The sequence below is a fragment of the Sus scrofa genome, chromosome 3, assembly GCF_054392235.1.
Source record: "Sus scrofa isolate SSC_HxYL_T2T_F1_AM1 chromosome 3, Sscrofa_HxYL_maternal_Yorkshire_Landrace_v2.0, whole genome shotgun sequence".
NCBI lineage: Eukaryota > Metazoa > Chordata > Mammalia > Artiodactyla > Suidae > Sus > Sus scrofa.
The window spans coordinates 68,371,485-68,390,393 of NC_139385.1; the positions used below are offsets into that span (position 1 = coordinate 68,371,485).

Sequence of the window (18,909 nt, forward strand, 5' to 3'; positions counted from 1 at the left end):
AGGCAGAGCAGTCTTGGGTTCAGGAGGGGAGGGGGAACAGAGCAAACCATTCTCATGGAATAGGCTCAAAAGGCCCCCCAGGAGGGGTCAGAGGTCAGTGCCCCAAACTGGGCAGAGCCACACTGGGCAGGGAGGAGAAACGAGAAGGATGGGCCAGGCGGTTGTGCCAGGATGACCAGTTGTGCTGGAGATAGCCAAGCGCAGGTGGCCACCGTGCAGACCCAGAGGCCACAGAGGCCAAGCCCTCTCCTTCCCTTTGTCCCGTGGTAGCTGGAACAGCAGCAAGGTACACATGACAGATGCAAGGCAGCCCCTTCTTCCTCTAAAAGTTATGTGTTTCTACTTAGTGAATGCAAAAGAAATATTATGACAGTGATTTTTTTTGTTTTAAATTTTAAAAACAGCTGTGTCTTAAAGGGCAGCAGGAATACAGTAGGAATTCGTATCCTTGTAAAACGGACCAGGAGCGGCACCGCCGAGTGCGGGTGTCATCCTGCTCAGCAGAGCTGTGGGCCCGGGCCCTGCTGCGGGAACCTGTGCGGAGGCACGGAGGGTCTCAGGTCCAAGCAGAGACTTCACCTGCCAGTCCCCAGGGGCCGTGGAAAGGCCTTGTGCAGCCAGAGGTGGGGGAGGGAGAGGACCACACCACCCAGGGGGCCTGCAGGACGGGCGGGGAGATGAGTCCCACTGGTGAGTCCTGGAAAGGCCCAGAAAGCAGAAGACGATTTCCCTTTTTTTCTTTAAACCTTTAAACAGAACATATTAAAGATGTAGGGTTTTTTCTTCGAGGCACTTGAGTTCTGCTTAGTATCAGACAGAACACCAAAAGGAACTGCTTTTGCAGAGTAAAAATCAAAATGTCACATTGAGACCTTTTATTTTTAATTTCCAGCTACCGATAGTCTTTATAAACTTTCTCTGCAAACCCTCAACGCAGACATTTTTCTAAAACAACGCCCGGCCTCACCGCCACCCGCCTCCCCGTCCCCGCCTGCCGCGCCGTGCCTGTTCGCACCCCGGGGTAGCTACAGCAGCATCGTCAACAGCAGCCCCAGCAGGTAGGCACGCCGGCCGCTGCTGCTCGGGAGTTCTCCCCACAGTGTGCTTGCTCCCCTTCAGTGGCGGCCCTCGGTGTCCACAGACTCCTGTCCTTACGTATTCTGCCGGGTGCAGCTGTCCTGCCCTCTGCCTGGGCTCAGCCCCCCCTCCGACTGCTGCATCTGTGCCCAATTCTGGTGCCCTTTTCCCACCCATCCCCATGGACTGAGGGCCTCCGTGTAACTTGCTAGAATTGGCTTCTGCCTCAGGAGACAGTTGGTATACTCAGCACTGAGTGAAGACCTACAGGAGCTGTCCTGTTAGTCTAGGAAATGGGTTTAGAGGTCATTTACTCTGACCTTGAGGCAGGTGAGCGTGGCAAGTAAGGTGCCAGATCTGGAGCAGGTGCAAGGGTGCTGTCAAGCAGACCAGACGCCCTCACGGGAGGCACAGAGCCTGAGCGTGACCGTTAATATGGCAATGACTTTGATGGTACATGCCAAGCTTGTATCTGCACTGGGCAGGTATCATGTGTCACCTCCTCCTGGCCAGCATGGTCAGGTTCTGGCACCATCCCTGCCTTCCACAGCAGGCAGCACCCAGCTGGACCTGCAGTCACCCTGCCCTGGTTGCACTTCTGCCCAAAGAGGCAGGGGCCACCATGGCCCAGTGGACGCTGCCCTGCTCAGGCCCTCCGCTCACAGTGAAGGCATATGGGCAGGGACAGTCCTGAATTTTCCCTGCCTCACCTTCTGCTCCTTGTTTGTGGCCCAGTGGCTCTCTTCTCAGTGTTCTCTCTAGAGCAAGAGTGCCTCCTTTCCTGGTCCCTAAATCGTGACCTCTGAGCTTGCCTCCTCCTGCCACCTTAAGTTTCTCCCTTTCCCCACATCCCTATTTTCCACCTGACTACACAGTCTCAGATCCCAAAGCATCTCATGAGGCACGGGTGTGCCCTGTGGGCTGCCTGGGCTGTGCTTGGGTCCCAGCAGTAGTAGCCTTGGGTCCGGCCACAGTGCAGGCCCTGCATGGCTCATTCCTGCAGGAGCTACAGCCCCCTGGGCACCCAGTCCTGAAAGGGGCTTCCATAGGCATCAGTGCTGACAAGGACTGAGCTCTTCTCTCCCTGCTTCTTCCTTCAAGTGACCCTAAAACAAAGCAGCCAAATGGAAGCAAGCACAAACTGACAAAAGCAGCCTCGCTCCCTGGCAAGAACGGCAACCCCACTTTCGCTGCAGTCACAGCCGGGTACGACAAGAGCCCAGGTGAGTGGCTTGGCATCCAGAGACTCTTCACCACCGGTCCTCAGGCGTGGTGGACGTACCTGCGGCCTGACTGACTCAGAGCCTGTTGTTACAGGTGGGAATGGCTTTGCTAAAGTTTCTTCAAGCAAAACAGATTTTTCCAGCAGCCTTGGCATTTCACACACTCCTGTTGACAGTGATGGCTCGGACAGGTATGGGAGGCTCTTCTGATCACGGGAAGGCAGAGGGCGTTTCAGGCCAGGTTAGCGTCTTCTGTCCACGCATGTGCTTCTGGCATTTACCCCCAGGTGGCAGGCGTTTGTCAGAGGTGCTCAGATGCCTCTCTTTTGGGTGGGGGCAGAGGCCCTGTCTGTGCTTCTTCTCGTCCTTCTCTGTTACCATGATCGTTGTGAAAAGGACATGATCCAAGAATTAGAAATAGAACAAAATGGGAGTTCCCATCATGGCTCAGCGGTTAACGAACCTGACTAGTGTCCATGAGGACACAGGTTGCATCCCTGGCCTCGCTCAGGGGGTTAAGGCTCCCGTGTTGCTGTGGCTGTGGTGTAGGCCAGCAGCTGAGCAGCTGTAGCTCCGATTTGACCCCTAGCCTGGGAACTTCCAAATGCCACAGATGCGGCCCTAAAAAGACCAAAATGGGTGGGAGGGACAAAAATGTATTTGAGAGGAGGACATTGGAAGAAATACTACATTTATTTTAAGTTATTGGACATGCCACTTTTTTGACCCAGAGCAACCACAGTGGCCTGGGGGCATGCAGTGACAACCGTGGTTCATCTCCCAGATAAGTAACAATGATGATAAAATAATAAAAACTTCCGCAAGTAGAGTCCTAGTTTTACCTGCTTGATGCTAAAAGGAAACGAAGCCTAGATGTGCTGTAATTATTGCATGAATACTCTGTTGCCTGAAGGTAAAGGGAAGGAAGGAAGGAGCACCTCTTCTCTGCAAAACACTTGCTGAGAACAGGGCTCTCAGCCCGGGCCAGGGTAGTCTGAGCCCTGAGAGCCTCTGGGCTATAACCCCCTGCCTGCCATCCTTCCGTTGGGAAGCTGTGTTCAGCCCTCCCTTTTGTCCACCCTCAAGATGCCCCATGTGAAGCAGCAGCTCCGAGCCTGTACGTGGCGGGTCCATTTCACTAACCGTCACCCATTTTTGGGTGGCATCTCCCTCTCCCACCAGCAGCTCGGGTCTGTGGAGTCCCGTCAGCAACCCCAGCAGCCCTGACTTCACCCCCCTCAATTCCTTCTCGGCCTTTGGAAATTCTTTCAACCTAACTGGCGGTGAGTGACTGAGGCGCCTGAGGAGGAGGGAGCGGGGAGCAGGTCTGGGCCGGGTGAGGAGGAGCCACGGGGGATGGGAGCACGGTGGGCATCTAGTGTACGGTGTGACGAGGTGTGGTCCTCTGTGCCTGAGCAGCCAGGCGCCAGCAGCCAGAGATGGATGGGTGGTCCCCTCTCTCCTGGATGGAGCTCGAAGGCCTGACTCAGCCACCACATGCAGCCACCACATGCAGGCAGCCCAGGAGGGGCCCTGGGGAGCCGCCCTCTCTGCCTCCCTCCCCCACCCCAGCCCAAAGTGCGCCAGTGTTCAAGGAAGGATTCTAGGGCGGAGATGTGGCTCCTTATTTTTTCTTGCTCCAGAGTTAGGGGCAGCGATGTAAGTTTTACACTAGCTGTGGTCTAGTAGCTCTCCAGTGCTAGGTGTGGGGGAGGCACTCAGATCGTGTGCTGGGGGTCTCGGTACCACCCCTGCACCCATTTTCCTCAAGGGGACCCCCACCTGCCGGTGTGGGGGGCACGGCCAGATCCAAGACAAACGTGCCTGTGCTTCCTCACCTGCAGAAGTTTTTAGCAAGCTCGGGTTACCGCGATCATGCAATCAGCCCTCACCAGGGAGCTGGAACGAGCTCAGCAGTGGCCCCTCGTACTTTTGGGACTCTCCAGCGACAGAGCCAAGCCCTTCCTGGCCAGCCAGCTCCAGCTCCCCGACCCATACAGCCACAGTGAGTACTGGGCTCAAGCCCATGGGCATTACTACTGTCACTGCCCCGCGGGTGGTGCTGACAGATAAGCAGCAAGTGGGGAGGGCATGGCCAGTGCTGTCCTCGTCCCATCTTCTGCGAAGGGGCCATCAGTAGGTGCTCTTCAGAGCCGAATGGTCAGGAAGTGACAGGAGGAACAACTGAGCAGCTGGAGGCCAGTCCCTGAACTTGCATTTCAGCCTCTCCCAATCTGTAAATTAGACCTCAGGGTGGCTGGGGGCCCATCTCGGGTCAAGAGTTAAGTGGGTCAAGTGGGGGACTGAGCACCGCATTTACCTGTTTTCTGAAAAGCGCCCATGTCTCAGCGTGAGCTTTTCTAGTGTGTGTGTGTTTGCTTCTCAGCTCAATTGCTCTGCAAAGATCATGCTCCCAAAAAGTATTCTTACCAAGGAAAATGATTGCTGGTTTTGGCTTTTACGAAATTAGGACAGAAAAATAGGATCCCACTATGATTACTTCTTCATTATAAGGAAAACTAAGTTGAACATGAAGGGTCAACAGTAGGTATTTTAACTTCCTAGATTCCAGAGTTTGTCTTCACTTCATATCGTTCTGGCTTCAGTTTTACAAGCGCCTTCACTATTTGTTAAAAGAGGCCTTGCAGGCCATTTATTTCAGCGCAGCCTGTCCAGCTCAGCCGTGTGGCACAGGGGGAGCGTCCCATGGAGACGGCCGTATAGGAACAGGTGGGCCTGACTTAGCCTCTGGCTCCAGTGTGCCAGCCCCTCTTTAGAATATCAGGACCATGTGCTCAGACTCTCAGGTGGCCAGATGTATAGAATACTTGTTTTAAAGTCAGTCAGGTGGTCTGGCCCATTTTAGTGTAACCCTTGCCACATGACCATCTGCCTGCCCCCTCAAGCCTGACACTCCATTGTGTTTTGTTCCATCAGTCAATCCTTGGCAACACCAGCGGCCTGTGGTCCACCACACCATTCAGCAGCTCCATCTGGTCCAGCAACCTGAACAGCAGCCTCCCCTTCACCAGCCCTGCCAACACGCTAACGAGCATCGGCCTCATGGGCCCGGAGAACTCAGCTCCTCACGCTCCCTCCACCACCAGCCCCGCTGACGACCTGGGCCAGACCTACAACCCCTGGAGGATATGGAGCCCCACGATCGGGAGGAGGAGCTCTGACCCATGGTCTAATTCGCACTTCCCTCATGAGAATTGAGATTAGGCAACAAAATCAAAATAAAAAAGTGGGGGCCCCTTGTCTAGATCATGATGTGCAAGTTTTTGAGACATCTTTCTAAGGCTTCCCAGTCCCCACCCTCCTCATCTTTGCAGAATAGACTCAAGCAGGGCAGGCTTGTACCACTATGCTTCTTTCAGATCTTTCTTGCAATTATGATAATATGAGATTTGCTGTTGTGCTTTTAGAGAAAAGTCTGGACTCAGCCACAAACTCTGATAAGACCTGTACATCTGAAAATCTTAACTGTTACCACGTTTCCACCACCTGTCTTCTCCCATTCTTTGTTTATCTGTATGAACACAAATTTGACATTACAGCTAAGGAAATAACTTGAGTTGAATCAGAAGTCCTGGCATGTGACAATTTTATTAAATTACCAAGTTTGGTTTTTAATAATTTTGCAACATTATGCGCCAAGATCTAATTTTAAAACTGTATGAGGACTTTGTGCTGAAAAATACAGAGTATTTTTTTAAAATAAGGCTGTCTTGGTTTAAAAGCAGATAACAGAAATGTAAGTCAACTTTAAGAACAGTGAATGAATGTAAAAACATTCGGTTGAGACCATATGCATTTTCTGTGCTGTTTGTACTTGAGGTATGTAACATTTGTATACCTGAATTTATTTTAAAGATAAACTGAAATGCACATAGCCAAGTCTTGAGATACAAGATTGAATGTGTATTTCTTAAAAATACAACTTTGTGTTGTACTTTGAAATAAATGATGCTTTTTTCAAAAGCCTTGAATTGTTACATGTTTTGTTTTGTTTTACACACATGATGCATGTATTTGGAGTCTCTTGCACCAAAGAAAGCTATTCTGTTGTTGCCTTAATCTCTGTGGAGTTGGACTTTACATGGAGCCACTGTGGTCTCATTAAATTCTGAGTATTTCCATAATATTTGCTAAAGGTCCTTGATAGAAAAAAGTTCAACCATCTAAAAGATGTTTTGACCCTTTCTCAGTTTAAAAACCTCCACAACAGGAGTTCCCGTCATGGCCCAGTGGTTAATGAATCCGACTAGGAACCATGAAGTTGCGGGTTCGGTCCCTGCCCTTGCTCAGTGGGTTAAGGATCTGGCGTTGCCGTGAGCTGTGGTGGAGGTTCCAGATGCGGCTCGGATCCCGCGTTGCTGTGGCTCTGGCGTAGGCCGGTGGCTACAGCTCCGATTTGACCCCTAGCCTGGGAACCTCCATATGCCGTAGGAGCGGCCCAAGAAATAGCAAAAAAGACAAAAGACAAAAAAAAAAAAAAAAACCACAACACCTCCTTTGGTGCCTATGGAGACCACACAGGTACTAAGCATGTTCTGGTGGACCAGGATGCCTCAGTCTGGCTCCATCTTTCAGAAAGTGTTGCCTGCTCCAGCTTGCCTTTCTCATCCTCCTTTTTCCAGTCTATTTTAAAGCCAGCCTTTGCTGGGTAACCAGAGACGCTAAATATAAATGTTCTGGTTGGGGTCAGTTACATCACGAAGAAACCCAGCTGTCCCCATAAAGTCCAGAGTGGCTTCGTTAAACGTGTTCTCTGCTTTGCACCAAAGCTTAGCAGAACCAGCCCCATCACTTCCCCAGCTTGTCCTCTGTCTAAGACTTGGGACCCCAGCTTCCTGTTCAGAGCTCTGCACTTCAGGCTCGTGGCAGACCTGGCCTTTGCAGTCTCACTAGCAGGACTCTACACAGTTGCAAAATCAAGTCTTAGGTAAGGCTCAGGATTCTGTTTCTCACCAAAGCAATTAATAAGGTAGTACACAGCTATTGAACAGCTGAGCTTCATCCAAACCCGCACTTATAAAAGAAAAGGTTTTGTTGGCAAACTTTACCTCAATAAGGGTATCTCGGGGATCCTAAACTTGCTCCTTTGTAAGAATTACCTTAAAATCCCAAACGCCTTCCAACTTTCACCCTGTGGGACCTTCATCCACAGGCTTGAGAAACACTGTACACCTGAAAAGGTGAAAAAAAAACAGGTTTCTGCTATTCCCTGGGCTTTCCAGAGACTGTTTTGAGTGACACCATACTCACCAACTAGACCTGAAACCTTGATGGGATTCAGCCTAACAATTTACACTGAAAACTTGATGAGCAGAATCGTTTGCTTTGAACTAGGCCAAGGCTGAAATAAAAAGTTTTATACATAACTTTATAACTTTATACATAACTTTAAAAGCTATCCATTATTTTATTTAATATAAAAATATATTTGTTATACATGTTTATATATTTATAAATGTATTTATAAGTTCTTGCAATTCATGAAGACAATATCTTAAGATTTTAATATCCACATTGTTAACTTTAAAAACTTAGGGCTATATTAATCTTTAAAACCGATTACAGTTTCTGAAAAGAAAAAAAACGGAAAAGTTTTTCAATTTACCCTTATTTCTTAAACTGTCGCAAATAGCTTCGAATAATGTTTTTGCCCCTTCAAAATTTTAAAATAATATGAAGTAAGTACTCATAAAATAACTTGACAGTTTTCATACTTCTATCTGGAAGTCTCATGTCTGAGAAAATGTACAAGTTGACTATTATAAGCCATAATTAATAGTACAAAAACTGTAGAGACATTCAGATTACATGCATTTGATAATAGCAGGTATGATCTTCTATTGATTTTTTAAAGTTTTTAAAATTCATCCTAATAAATGTAGTGTTATTTATACTGAAAAGTTAAATAGTATATTTTAAAGCTATAGAAAAACTCTAAATCACCTATCGTATATTTATATATTTATGCATAAAAATAAATATATATTAATCCTTTTTAAATCTGTCTTATGTAAATAATGTACCAAAGGAGTAAAATGTATTTGGGTTTTCATATAAAATAAATTACACCAAATGAAAAGTCCCTTTGTCACCAAATTGTTAGCTCTCTGTGCTCTTTTTACATACCTTAGTAATTTTATAAGATTCCTCTGATTTAATATTATTTGCTCCTTAAAAAAAAAAAAAAAGCTATCACAGCCTTAAATTCACCCTTAAAATATAGACCAATCCCAGAAATTAAATCATACTCAGATGCCTGAAATATGTGCCCATACCTACGCAAGCTGGCAAAAAAATAATAAATATTTAGACTAGTAGTATAAATAAATGGGGTGGGGGAGTAATTCACCAAACTTGAGTGCTTTAGAAACAAAGGCTTCTAAGTTTGGCAAAAGCCTATAAAAGTTGAATTACAAAGACATTTTAGATGCTTTACTGCTATTTAAGAAGAATACAAAGACCCAGATCCTAATGGTAAGGCTTGGACTAGCCAGTGCTAAAGACAAATACTCCCTAATCTCACTGGTAGGAAAAGTTGAGAGAGGCTGTTATTAACTGTCAGAGCAACCCCTGATTAGGAAAAAAGAAAATGGGGTGCAGTGGGGGGGGGGGAGTTATACACATGACATCTTAGGAGAGTTGGCTTATTTATATACCAAAAATATTTACAGTGGAGTCTAACAAAATCTTTCATGATATTACCCGTAATTGTAGAGATAAACTGGCAATAATATAAAGTCAACACTCCGGGGCTAATGTAACAGGGTAGGTCTTCCCCGAAAATGAAACAATCCTGACAAAATGTGAAGAGGACCTGGGCAGGAACTGGAAGCTTGAAGGCCCTTCCAACACCTCCACAGGACTTCATACAAATGCCTCCTGCTGGAGATTATACGTACACTCTGGTTGGTGCTTATATGTACTGAAGGATGAAAATTTCCTTGCTAGGGCCCAACAGATGTAACTAAAACAAAAAAAAACTCCAAAAAGTCCTTAATTGTTCTTCCAACTTGGAAAATTGCCACCTATCTCTCAAATAAGAGACTCATTTTTCCAGCCCTGTTATAAGAAACATTATAAAGTGTTGCCTTTAATCCACAAATCTCACTCTCCTTTACCTTCTGCAATCCTCTAGAAAAACAAAACTAATGAAAATTTCAAAGGAACATTAGCAAACCTCTCAAAAACCTTTGAAATTCTGTGACGTGAAAGATCACCATTAGCAGAGCTCCTGTTGTGACTCAGTGGGTTGAGAACCTAACTAGTATCCATGAGGATACAGGTTCAATCCCTGGCTTCACTTAGTGGGTTAAAGATCTGGCGGTGTCATGAGCTGTGGTGTCATCACAGATGCGGTTCAGATCTGGTGTTGCTGTGGCTGTGGGGTAGGCTGGCAGCTGTAGCTTCGACTGGACCTCTAGACTGAGAACTTCCATATGCTGCAGGTGTTGCTGTAAAAAGAAAGGGAAAAAAAGAAAAAAAGAAAAAAAAAAAAAACGATTGCCATTAGCGTTTATAAGATCAACTACATCCAGGGCCCATGAATTAATAACATGCTACCTGATATGTTCTGAAATCTCACCCCGATCTTAGATCCTAGAAGTAGGATCTACCTCTTTATGACCTCTGGTTTATATAACAAAAAGGCACTCAAAAACAGGAAATGTTAGTGCCTATTGAACTAAATTACACTCATCTCCCCATACAATCTATGCTTTCTAGTGGGACACTGCTTCTGACTGGAGGTCAAGCTTCCCTGTCTACCATACTCACCCTGTGTATCCAGAGTCACTGCTGATTGTTCCCAAATATTTACCAATACTGTTCACTCTTTCTTTAATTTTTTTTCTGGCTGCAGCAGCCTTAATGTGTGGACCCAGGCCACAATGGTGAAAAGTGCTGAATCGTAAACACTAGACCACCAGGGAATCCCCAATTCCATCCACTCTTGATACTGGGGGTGGGGGTGGGGTGGAGGATCAAGATGGTGGAGGAGTAAAATGTGGTATTCACCCTCTCCCACAAACACATAAAAAAAAACCTATATGTAGAACAATTGACACAGAACATCTACTGAACACTGGCAGAAGACTTTAAAGCTCCCAAAGGGGCAAGAAACCCTTCACGTAACTGTGTAGAACCAAAGGGAAAAAAAGAGAAGTAATCAAGATGGGACCAGGTCCTGAAAGGGAGCTGTTAAAGAGAAAAGGAACTCACACCCTGGGAAGCCACTTAATCGACAGAGACATCAGCTGAGATGGAGGGACCTCAAAGTCACAGAGAAAAGTGCAGTAGCTAGACTGAGGAGGGCAAAGCAAAGCGAGAGCCAAACAGATCATCTGCACCACCACCCCTGGACACCACAGACTGAGATTCTCAGGTAGGAGCTAGGTGCTGAGACTCAGGCTCCAGAGGTCAGTTCTGGGGAGAGGACTAGGGTTGGCTATGTGGAGACAGCCTGAGGGGCTAGGGAGCAGTGTGCCATGGGCCGGGAAGCAGGGCACCATAAACAAAGGGACATGGGAGGAGGTCTGGCCCCACAGGAGAAGCAAGGCACCATTGTTGGGGAGGGTGAGAGTAGGGGGGGGACCACCACAGGAATATCTTTCCCTGAGTATGCAAAGACTCTCAGAAGGCAGGATGCCTCTGGCCCAGGCTACAGGTGGCAAGGCGCCACTTGCACAGGCTATGGGCAACAGGCCACCTCTTGTGCGGGCTAAGGGCAGTGGGGGGCTAAGAGCAACTACAGAGATAAGACTTTAAGGTAATTTCTGTAGACTAAGAGTTATCTTCAGGAATTACCCTAAATGTCAATGGACTGAATGTTTCAGTCAAAAGACATAGAGCGGCAGTTTGGATTAAAAACACAAGAGCCTACACTATGCTGTCTACAAGAGACTCACCTTAGAGTAAAGGATGCATATAAATTGAAAGTGAGGGGACGGAAAATGAAATTTCATGCAAATGGAAAAGACAGGAAAGCATGAGCTGCAATACTCACATCAGACAAAATAGAATTTTAAATGAAGGCCATAAAGAAAGACAAAGAAGGACACTATTTAATGGTTAAAGGATCCATTTGAGAAGAGGATATTACAATAATCAATATATATACCCCTAACATAGGAGCACCCAGATACCTATTATAAATACTAACAGTCATAAAAGGAGAAATGTATGGGAAAACAATAATAGTAGGTGACTTTAACATTCCACTCACATCAATGGACAGACCCTCTAGACAGAAAATCAATAAGGCAACAGTGATCCTAAATGACAGAAAAGTTAGACTTAATTGACATTTTCAGGATATTATATCCAGAAAAATCAGAAAATACATCCTTTTCAAGGGCAGATGGAACATTCTCAAGGACTGACCACACACTGGGACACAAAACTAATCTCAACAAATTTAAGAGCATAGAGATTATTTCAAGTATCTTTTCTGACCACAATGGCATGAAACCAGAAATCAACCACAGGAAAAGAAATGAGAAAAAAAACTGACTGACTACACGGAGATTAAAAAACATGCTACTAAAAAAAAACCAATGGGTCAACGAGGAAATCAAAATGGAAATTTAAAAAATACCTCAAAAAAATGATAATGAAAACACAACCATTCAAAATCTATGGGATGCCACAAAAGCAGTGCTTAGAGGGAAATTCATAGCAATACAGGCCTTCCTCAAAAAAAGAAGAAAAGGGAGTTCCCGTCGTGGCGCAGTGGTTAACGAATCCGACTAGGAACCATGAGGTTGCGGGTTCGACCCCTGCCCTTGCTCAGTGGGTTAACGATCCGGCGTTGCCGTGAGCTGTGGTGTAGGTTGCAGACGCGGCTCAGATCCCGCGTTGCTGTGGCTCTGGCGTAGGCCGGTGGCTACAGCTCCAATTCGACCCCTAGCCTGGGAACCTCCATATGCCGCGGGAGTGGCCCAAGAAATAGCAACAACAACAACAACAACAACAAAAAGACAAAAGACAAAAAAAAAAAAATCTCCAATCAACAATTCAACCTACTACCTAAAGGAATTAGAAAAAGAAGAACAAACAAAACCTAAAGTAACCAGAAGGTAGGAAATCATAAAGATCAGAGAGGAAATCAATAAAATAGAGATTCAAAAGACAATAGAAAAATTCAATAAAACCAAAGCTGGCTCTTTGAAGGGGTAAACAAAATTGGCAAGCCTCTGGCCAGACTCACCAAGAAGAAGAGGGAAAGAACTCAAATAAACAAAATAAGAAATGACAAAGGAGGATTCTCAATGTATATTGCAGAAATATAAAAAACCATAAGAAAATACTATGAACAATTACATGCCAAGAACCTAGAAGAAATGGACAAATTTCTAGAGACTTACAGCCTGCCAAAACTGAATCAGGAAGAAATAGATCTACTGAACAGATTGATCACTAGAAATGAAATTGAATATGTAATAAAAACACTCCCTACAAACAAAAGTCCAGGGCCGGATGGTTTCACAAGCAGATTCTACCAAACATACAAAGAAGAACTTATATCAATCCTTCCTAAACTTTTCCAAAAGGTTGAAGAAGAAGGAACACTCCCAAAGACATTCTATGAGGCCACCATCACCCTAATAACAAGTCCAGACAAAGAAATTACCAAAAAAGAAAGTTATAGTCCAATATCTTTGATGAATATAGATGCAAAAATTCTCAACAAAATTTGAGCCAACCAAATACAACAACATATGAAAACGATTGTGGACCACAAGTGGGATTCATTCCAAGTTCACAAGGATGGCTCAATATATGCAAATCAATCAACATCATACACCACATTAACAAAAGAAAAGTCAAAAACCACATGATCATCTCAATAGATGCGGAAAAAGCATTTGACAAAGTCCAATATCCCTTCATGATAAGAAAACTCTTACCAAAGTGGGAATAGAAGGAAAATACCTTGACATAATCCAAGCCATTTATGACAAACCCACAGCAAATATAATACTAAATGGAGAAAAGCTGAAAGATTTCCCACTAAAATCTGGAACAAGACAAGGTTGCCCATTCTCACCACTTTCTTTCAAAATAGTATTGGAAGTCCTAGCCACAGCAAATCAGAAAACAAAAGAAATAAAAGGTATCCAAATTGGAAGAAAAGAGGTAAAATTGCCACTCTATGAAAATGACATGCTACTACATATAGAAAACCCTAAGGACTCCACACAAAAACTACTCAAACTTATCAAGTTCAGCAAAGCACCAGGATACAAAATTAACATTCAGGAGTTCCCATCGTAGCACAGTGGTTAACAAATCCGACTAGGAACCATGAGGTTGCAGGTTCGGTCCCTGCCCTTGCTCAGTGGGTTGACGATCTGGCGTTGCCATGAGCTGTGGTGTAGGTTGCAGACGCGGCTCGGATCCCACGTTGCTGTGGCTCTGGCATAGGCCAGTAGCTACAGCTCTGATTGGACCCCTAGCCTGGGAACCTCCTTATGCCACAGGAGCAGCCCAAAAAACAGCAAAAAAAAAAAAAAAAATTAACATTCAAAAATCAGTTGCATTTCTGCATATTAACAATGAAATATAAGAAAATAAATATAAAAATACAATATCTTTTAAAATCACACCCCAAAAAATTAAATACCTAGAAATAAACCTGACCAAGGAGGTGAAAGACTTATATGCTGAGAACTATGAAACATTAATCAAGGAAATTAAAGAGGATTCAAAGGAATAAAGAGATACTCCATGCTCCTGGGTTGGAAGAATTAATATAACAAAAATTGCCATACTACCCAAAGCAATCTACAGATTCAATGCAATTCCTACCAAATTACCCATGACATTTTTCACAGAAATAGAACAAACCACCCAAAAATTTCTATGGAACCATAAAAGACCCAGAATTGCCACAGCAATCCTGAGGAACAAAAACCAAGCAGGAGGCATAACTCTTCCAGACTTCAGGCAATATTACAGAGCCACAGTCATCAAGACAGTGTGGTACTGGCACCAAAACAGACATACAGACCAGTGGAACAGAACAGAGAACCCAGAAATAAACCCAGACACCAATAGTCAGTTAATCTTCAACAAAGGAGGCAAGAATATAAAATGGGAAAAACACAGTCTTTTTAGCAAGTGGTACTGGGAGAACTGGACAGCCACGTGTAAATCAATGAAACTGGAACACACCCTACTACCATGCACAGAAATAAACTTAAAATGGCTTAAAGACTTAAACGTAAGACAAGACACCATCAAACTCCTAGAAGAGAACATAGACAAAACATTCTCTGACATCAACCTTATGAATGTTTTCTCAGGTCAGTCTCCCAGGGCAACAGAAATAAAAGCAAAAATAAACCAATGGGACCTAATCAAACTGAAAAGCTTTTGCACAGCAAAGGAAACCATTAAAAAACAAAACAAAACAAAACAAAAAGACAACTTACAGAATGGGAGAAAATAGTTTCAAAAGATGCGCCTGACAAGGGCTTAATCTCTAATATATACAAACAACTTAAGCAACTCAACAGCAAAAAAACAAACCACCCAGTTTAGAAATGGGCAAAAAGAGGAGATATGAACAGTAATGCAGATACCCTCAGAAAGGAACTAGAAAATACAAGGAGGAGCCAAGAAAAACTAGCAAATTCATTTGCAGAGATACAAACTGAACTAAGGGCAGTAAAAACCAGAATGAATAATGCAGAAGAACGAATCAGTGATGTGGAAGATAGAATAATGGAAACCACCCAATCAGATCAGCAGACAGAAAGCCAAATGAAAAAAACATGAAAGCAATATAAGAGACCTATGGGATTATATAAAGCGGGCCAATCTACGCATAATAGGAATTCCAGGAGTAGAAAAAGATAAGGGAATGGAAAATATATTTGAAGAAATTATCACTGGAAACTTCCCAAATCTAAAGGATACTGAGTTCAAGATACAGGAAGCACAGAGGGCCCCAAACAAGTTGAACCCAAATAGACCCACACCAAGACACATTATAATAAAAATGGCAAAAGTTAGTGATAAAGAGAGGATCCTAAAGGCAGCAAGAAAAAAGCAGAATGTTACCTACAAGGGAACCCCCATAAGATTATCAGCTGATTTCTCTACAGAAACACTACAGGCCAGGAGGCAATGTCAAGAGATATTTAAAGTGCTAAAAGGAAAAAATATGCAACCTAGAATACTCTATCCAGCAAGAATATCATTTAAAATAGAAGGAGAAATAAAAATTTTTTCCAACAAACAAAAGCTAAAAGAATACAGCAATACAAAACCCAGGCTAAAAGAAATACTGAAAGGGCTTCTCTAAACCAAAAAGAAAAGAAGGAAAGAAAGGGAGGAAAAAGAAAAAAAAAAAGAGGAAGAACTAGATTGAGGAAACCACAATCAGAGAGCAGTCACTCAAAGAAGCCAGCATACAGATTTAATCATGAACATGTTTCAAACAAAATAAAATTAAAAAGAAAAAAAATAGAGTCGTCAAAATCATAAAATGTGGGCAAGGGATGTTAGGAAATAAATAGACCCTTTTTTTGTTTGTTTCTCTTCTTAATTTTAATATAGTAATGAAGTGTTTGAACCTACAGGACCATCAGGCTAAAACACACAATTATAGGAAGGAGTTAGCATACTTAAAAAAACACTATGGCTTGTGCTTGGCAACCACAAGCCAAAACCAAACATTGCATTCGCAAAAAATGAAAAAAAAAAACACTCAAGCAGATAATAACAGGAGACCATCCAACCAAAAAAAGAAAGGAAGAATGGAGAACCATAGAATCAACTGGAACACGAGGTTCAAAATGGCAATAAATAATCATCTATCAATTATCACCTTAAATGTCAATGGACTGAATGCCCCAATCAAAAGACAGAGTGGCTGAGTGGATAAAAAGGCAAAAACCTTCAATATGCTGCCTACAAGAAACTCACCTCAAGACAAAGGATACATATAGATTGAAAGTGAAGGGGTAGGAAAAAATATTTCATGCCAATAGACATGACAGAAAAGCAGGAGTTGCAATACTCATATCAGACAAAATAGACTTTAAAACAAAAGACATAAAGAAAGACAAAGAAGGACACTACTTAATGATTAAGGGATCCATCCAAGGAGAGGATGTTACTATCATCAACATATATGCCCCAAATACAGGAGCACCCAGATACATACAACAAATATTAACAGACATAAAGAGAGAAATTGATGGAAATACAATCATAGTAGGAAACTTTAATACCCCACTCACACCAATGGACAGATCCTCTAGACAGAAAACCAATAAAGCAACAGAGATCCTAAAGGAAACAATAGAAAAGTTAGACTTAATTGATATCTTCAGGACACTACATCCAAAAACATCAGAATACACATTCTTCTCAAATGCTCATGGAACATTCTCAAGAACTGACCACATATTGGGACACAAAGCTAACCTCAACAATTGAGGAGCATAGAAATTATCTCAAGTATCTTCTCTGACCACAACGCCATGAAATTAGAAACCAAACCACAGGAAAAGAAATGAGAAAAAACCTACTACATGGAGACTAAACAACATGCTACTAAAAAACCAATGGGTCAATGAGGAAATCAAGAAGGAAATTAAAAACTACCTTGAAACAAATGATAATGAAGACACAACCTCTCAAAATCTATGGGATGCTGCGAAAGCAGTGCTCAGAGGGAAATTTAGAGCAATACAGGCCTTTCTCAAAAAAGAAGAAAGATCTCAAATTGACAACTTAACCCTCCACCTAAACAAATTAGAAAAAGAAGAACAAAAAAGACCTAAGGTCAGCAGAAGGAAGGAAATTATAAAGATCAAAGAAGAAATCAATAAAATAGAGATCAAAAAAACAATAGAGAAAATTAATAAAACCAAGAGCTGGTTCTTTGAAAAGGTAAACAAAATTGACAAACCCCTGGCCAGACTCACTAAAAAGAGGAGAGAAAGAAGCCAAATAACCAAAATTATAAGTGAAAAAGGAGAAATCACAACAGATACTGCAGAAATACAAAAAACCATAAGAGAATACTATGAATAACTACATGCCAACAAATTTGACAATCTGGAAGAAATGGACAATTTTCTAGAATCTTACAGCCTGCCAAAACTGAATCAAGAAGAAACGGACCAACTTAACAGACCAATCACTAGAAATGAAATTGAAGAAGTCATAAAAACACTCCCTACAAATAAAAGTACAGGACCAGAGGGTTTCACAGGCAAATTCTATCAAACATATAAAGAGGAACTGGTGCTCATCCTCCTTAAACTCTTTCAAAAGGTTGAAGAAAAAGGAATACTCCCAAAAGACATTCTATGATGCCACCATCACCCTCATTCCAAAACCAAACAAAGATAACGCCAAAAAAGAAAACTATCAGCCAATATCTTTGATGAATATAGATACAAAAATTCTCAACCAAATCTTAGCCAACCGAATCCAACAACATATCAAAAAAATTATACACCATGACCAGGTAGGGTTCATCCCAGGTTCACAAGGATGGTTCAACATACGCAAATCAATCAACATCATACACCACATTAACAAAAGAAAAGTCAAAAATCATATGATCATCTCAATAGGCGCAGAAAAAGCATTTGACAAAGTCCAACATCCATTCATCCATTCATGATCAAGACCCTCGCCAAAGGGCCTGAACATAATCAAAGCCATTTATGATAAACCCACAGCAAACATAATACTCAATGGGGAAAAACTGAAAGCCTTCTCACTCAAACCTAGAACAAGACAGGGATGCCCACTATCACCACTGTTATTCAACATAGTACTAGAAGTCCTAGCCACAGCAGTCAGACAAAGAAAAAAAAAAAAAAAGAAAGAAATAAAAGGCATCCATATAGGAAGAGAAGAGATCAAACTATCACTGTATGCAGACGACATGATACTATACATAGAAAACCCTAAGGACTCAACCCAAAAACTACTTGAACTGATTAATAAATTCAGCAAAGTAGCAGGATATAAAATTAACATTCAGAAGTCAGTAGCATCTCTATATACCAGCAATGAAATATTAGAAAAGGAATACAAAAATACGATACCTTTTAAAATTGTACCTCACAAAATCAAATACCTCGGAATACACCTGACCAAGGAGGTAAAGGACTTATATGCCAAGAAATATAAAACTTTAATCAAAGAAATCAAAGAATATATAAAGAAATGGAAAGATATTCCATGTTCCTGGATTGGAAAAATCAATATTTTGAAAATGGATATACTCCCCAAAGCAATCTACAGATTCAGTGCAATCCCTATCAAATTACCCATGACATTTTTCACAGAAATAGAACAAACAATCCAAACATTTATATGGAACAACAAAAGACCCAGAATTGCCAAAGCAATCCTGAGAAACAAAAACCAAGCAGGAGGTATAACTTTCCCAGACTTCAAGAAATATTACAAAGCCACAGTCATCAAAACAGTGTGGTACTGGTATCAAAACAGACAGACAGACCAATGGAACAGAATAGAGAACCCGGAAATAAACCCTGACACCCATGGTCAATTAATCTTTGACAAGGGAGGCAAGAACATAAATGGGAAAAAGAAA

The 18,909-nt window shown here is 42.8% G+C and overlaps 1 protein-coding gene across 8 annotated transcripts in view; it reads left to right on the forward strand.

Annotated features, from left to right (window-relative positions):
• Window positions 1-6,284, forward strand: part of TMEM131 (transmembrane protein 131) — a 192,948-nt gene extending 186,664 nt beyond the window's left edge. For 2 of the 8 annotated variants that reach the window (XM_021087244.2, XM_021087247.2), the window contains 6 exons: window positions 893-1,058; window positions 2,179-2,300; window positions 2,395-2,491; window positions 3,483-3,583; window positions 4,145-4,305; window positions 5,238-6,284. In XM_021087244.2, coding sequence (XP_020942903.2) covers window positions 893-1,058; window positions 2,179-2,300; window positions 2,395-2,491; window positions 3,483-3,583; window positions 4,145-4,305; window positions 5,238-5,519 — 929 coding nt within the window. In that variant the 3' untranslated portion in view covers window positions 5,520-6,284. The remainder of the gene's footprint in view (window positions 1-892; window positions 1,059-2,178; window positions 2,301-2,394; window positions 2,492-3,482; window positions 3,584-4,144; window positions 4,306-5,237) is intronic. The other 6 variants (XM_021087245.2, XM_003481151.4, XM_021087246.2 and 3 more) reach the window with 3 other exon arrangements.
• The last annotated feature ends 12,625 nt before the right edge of the window (window positions 6,285-18,909 follow it).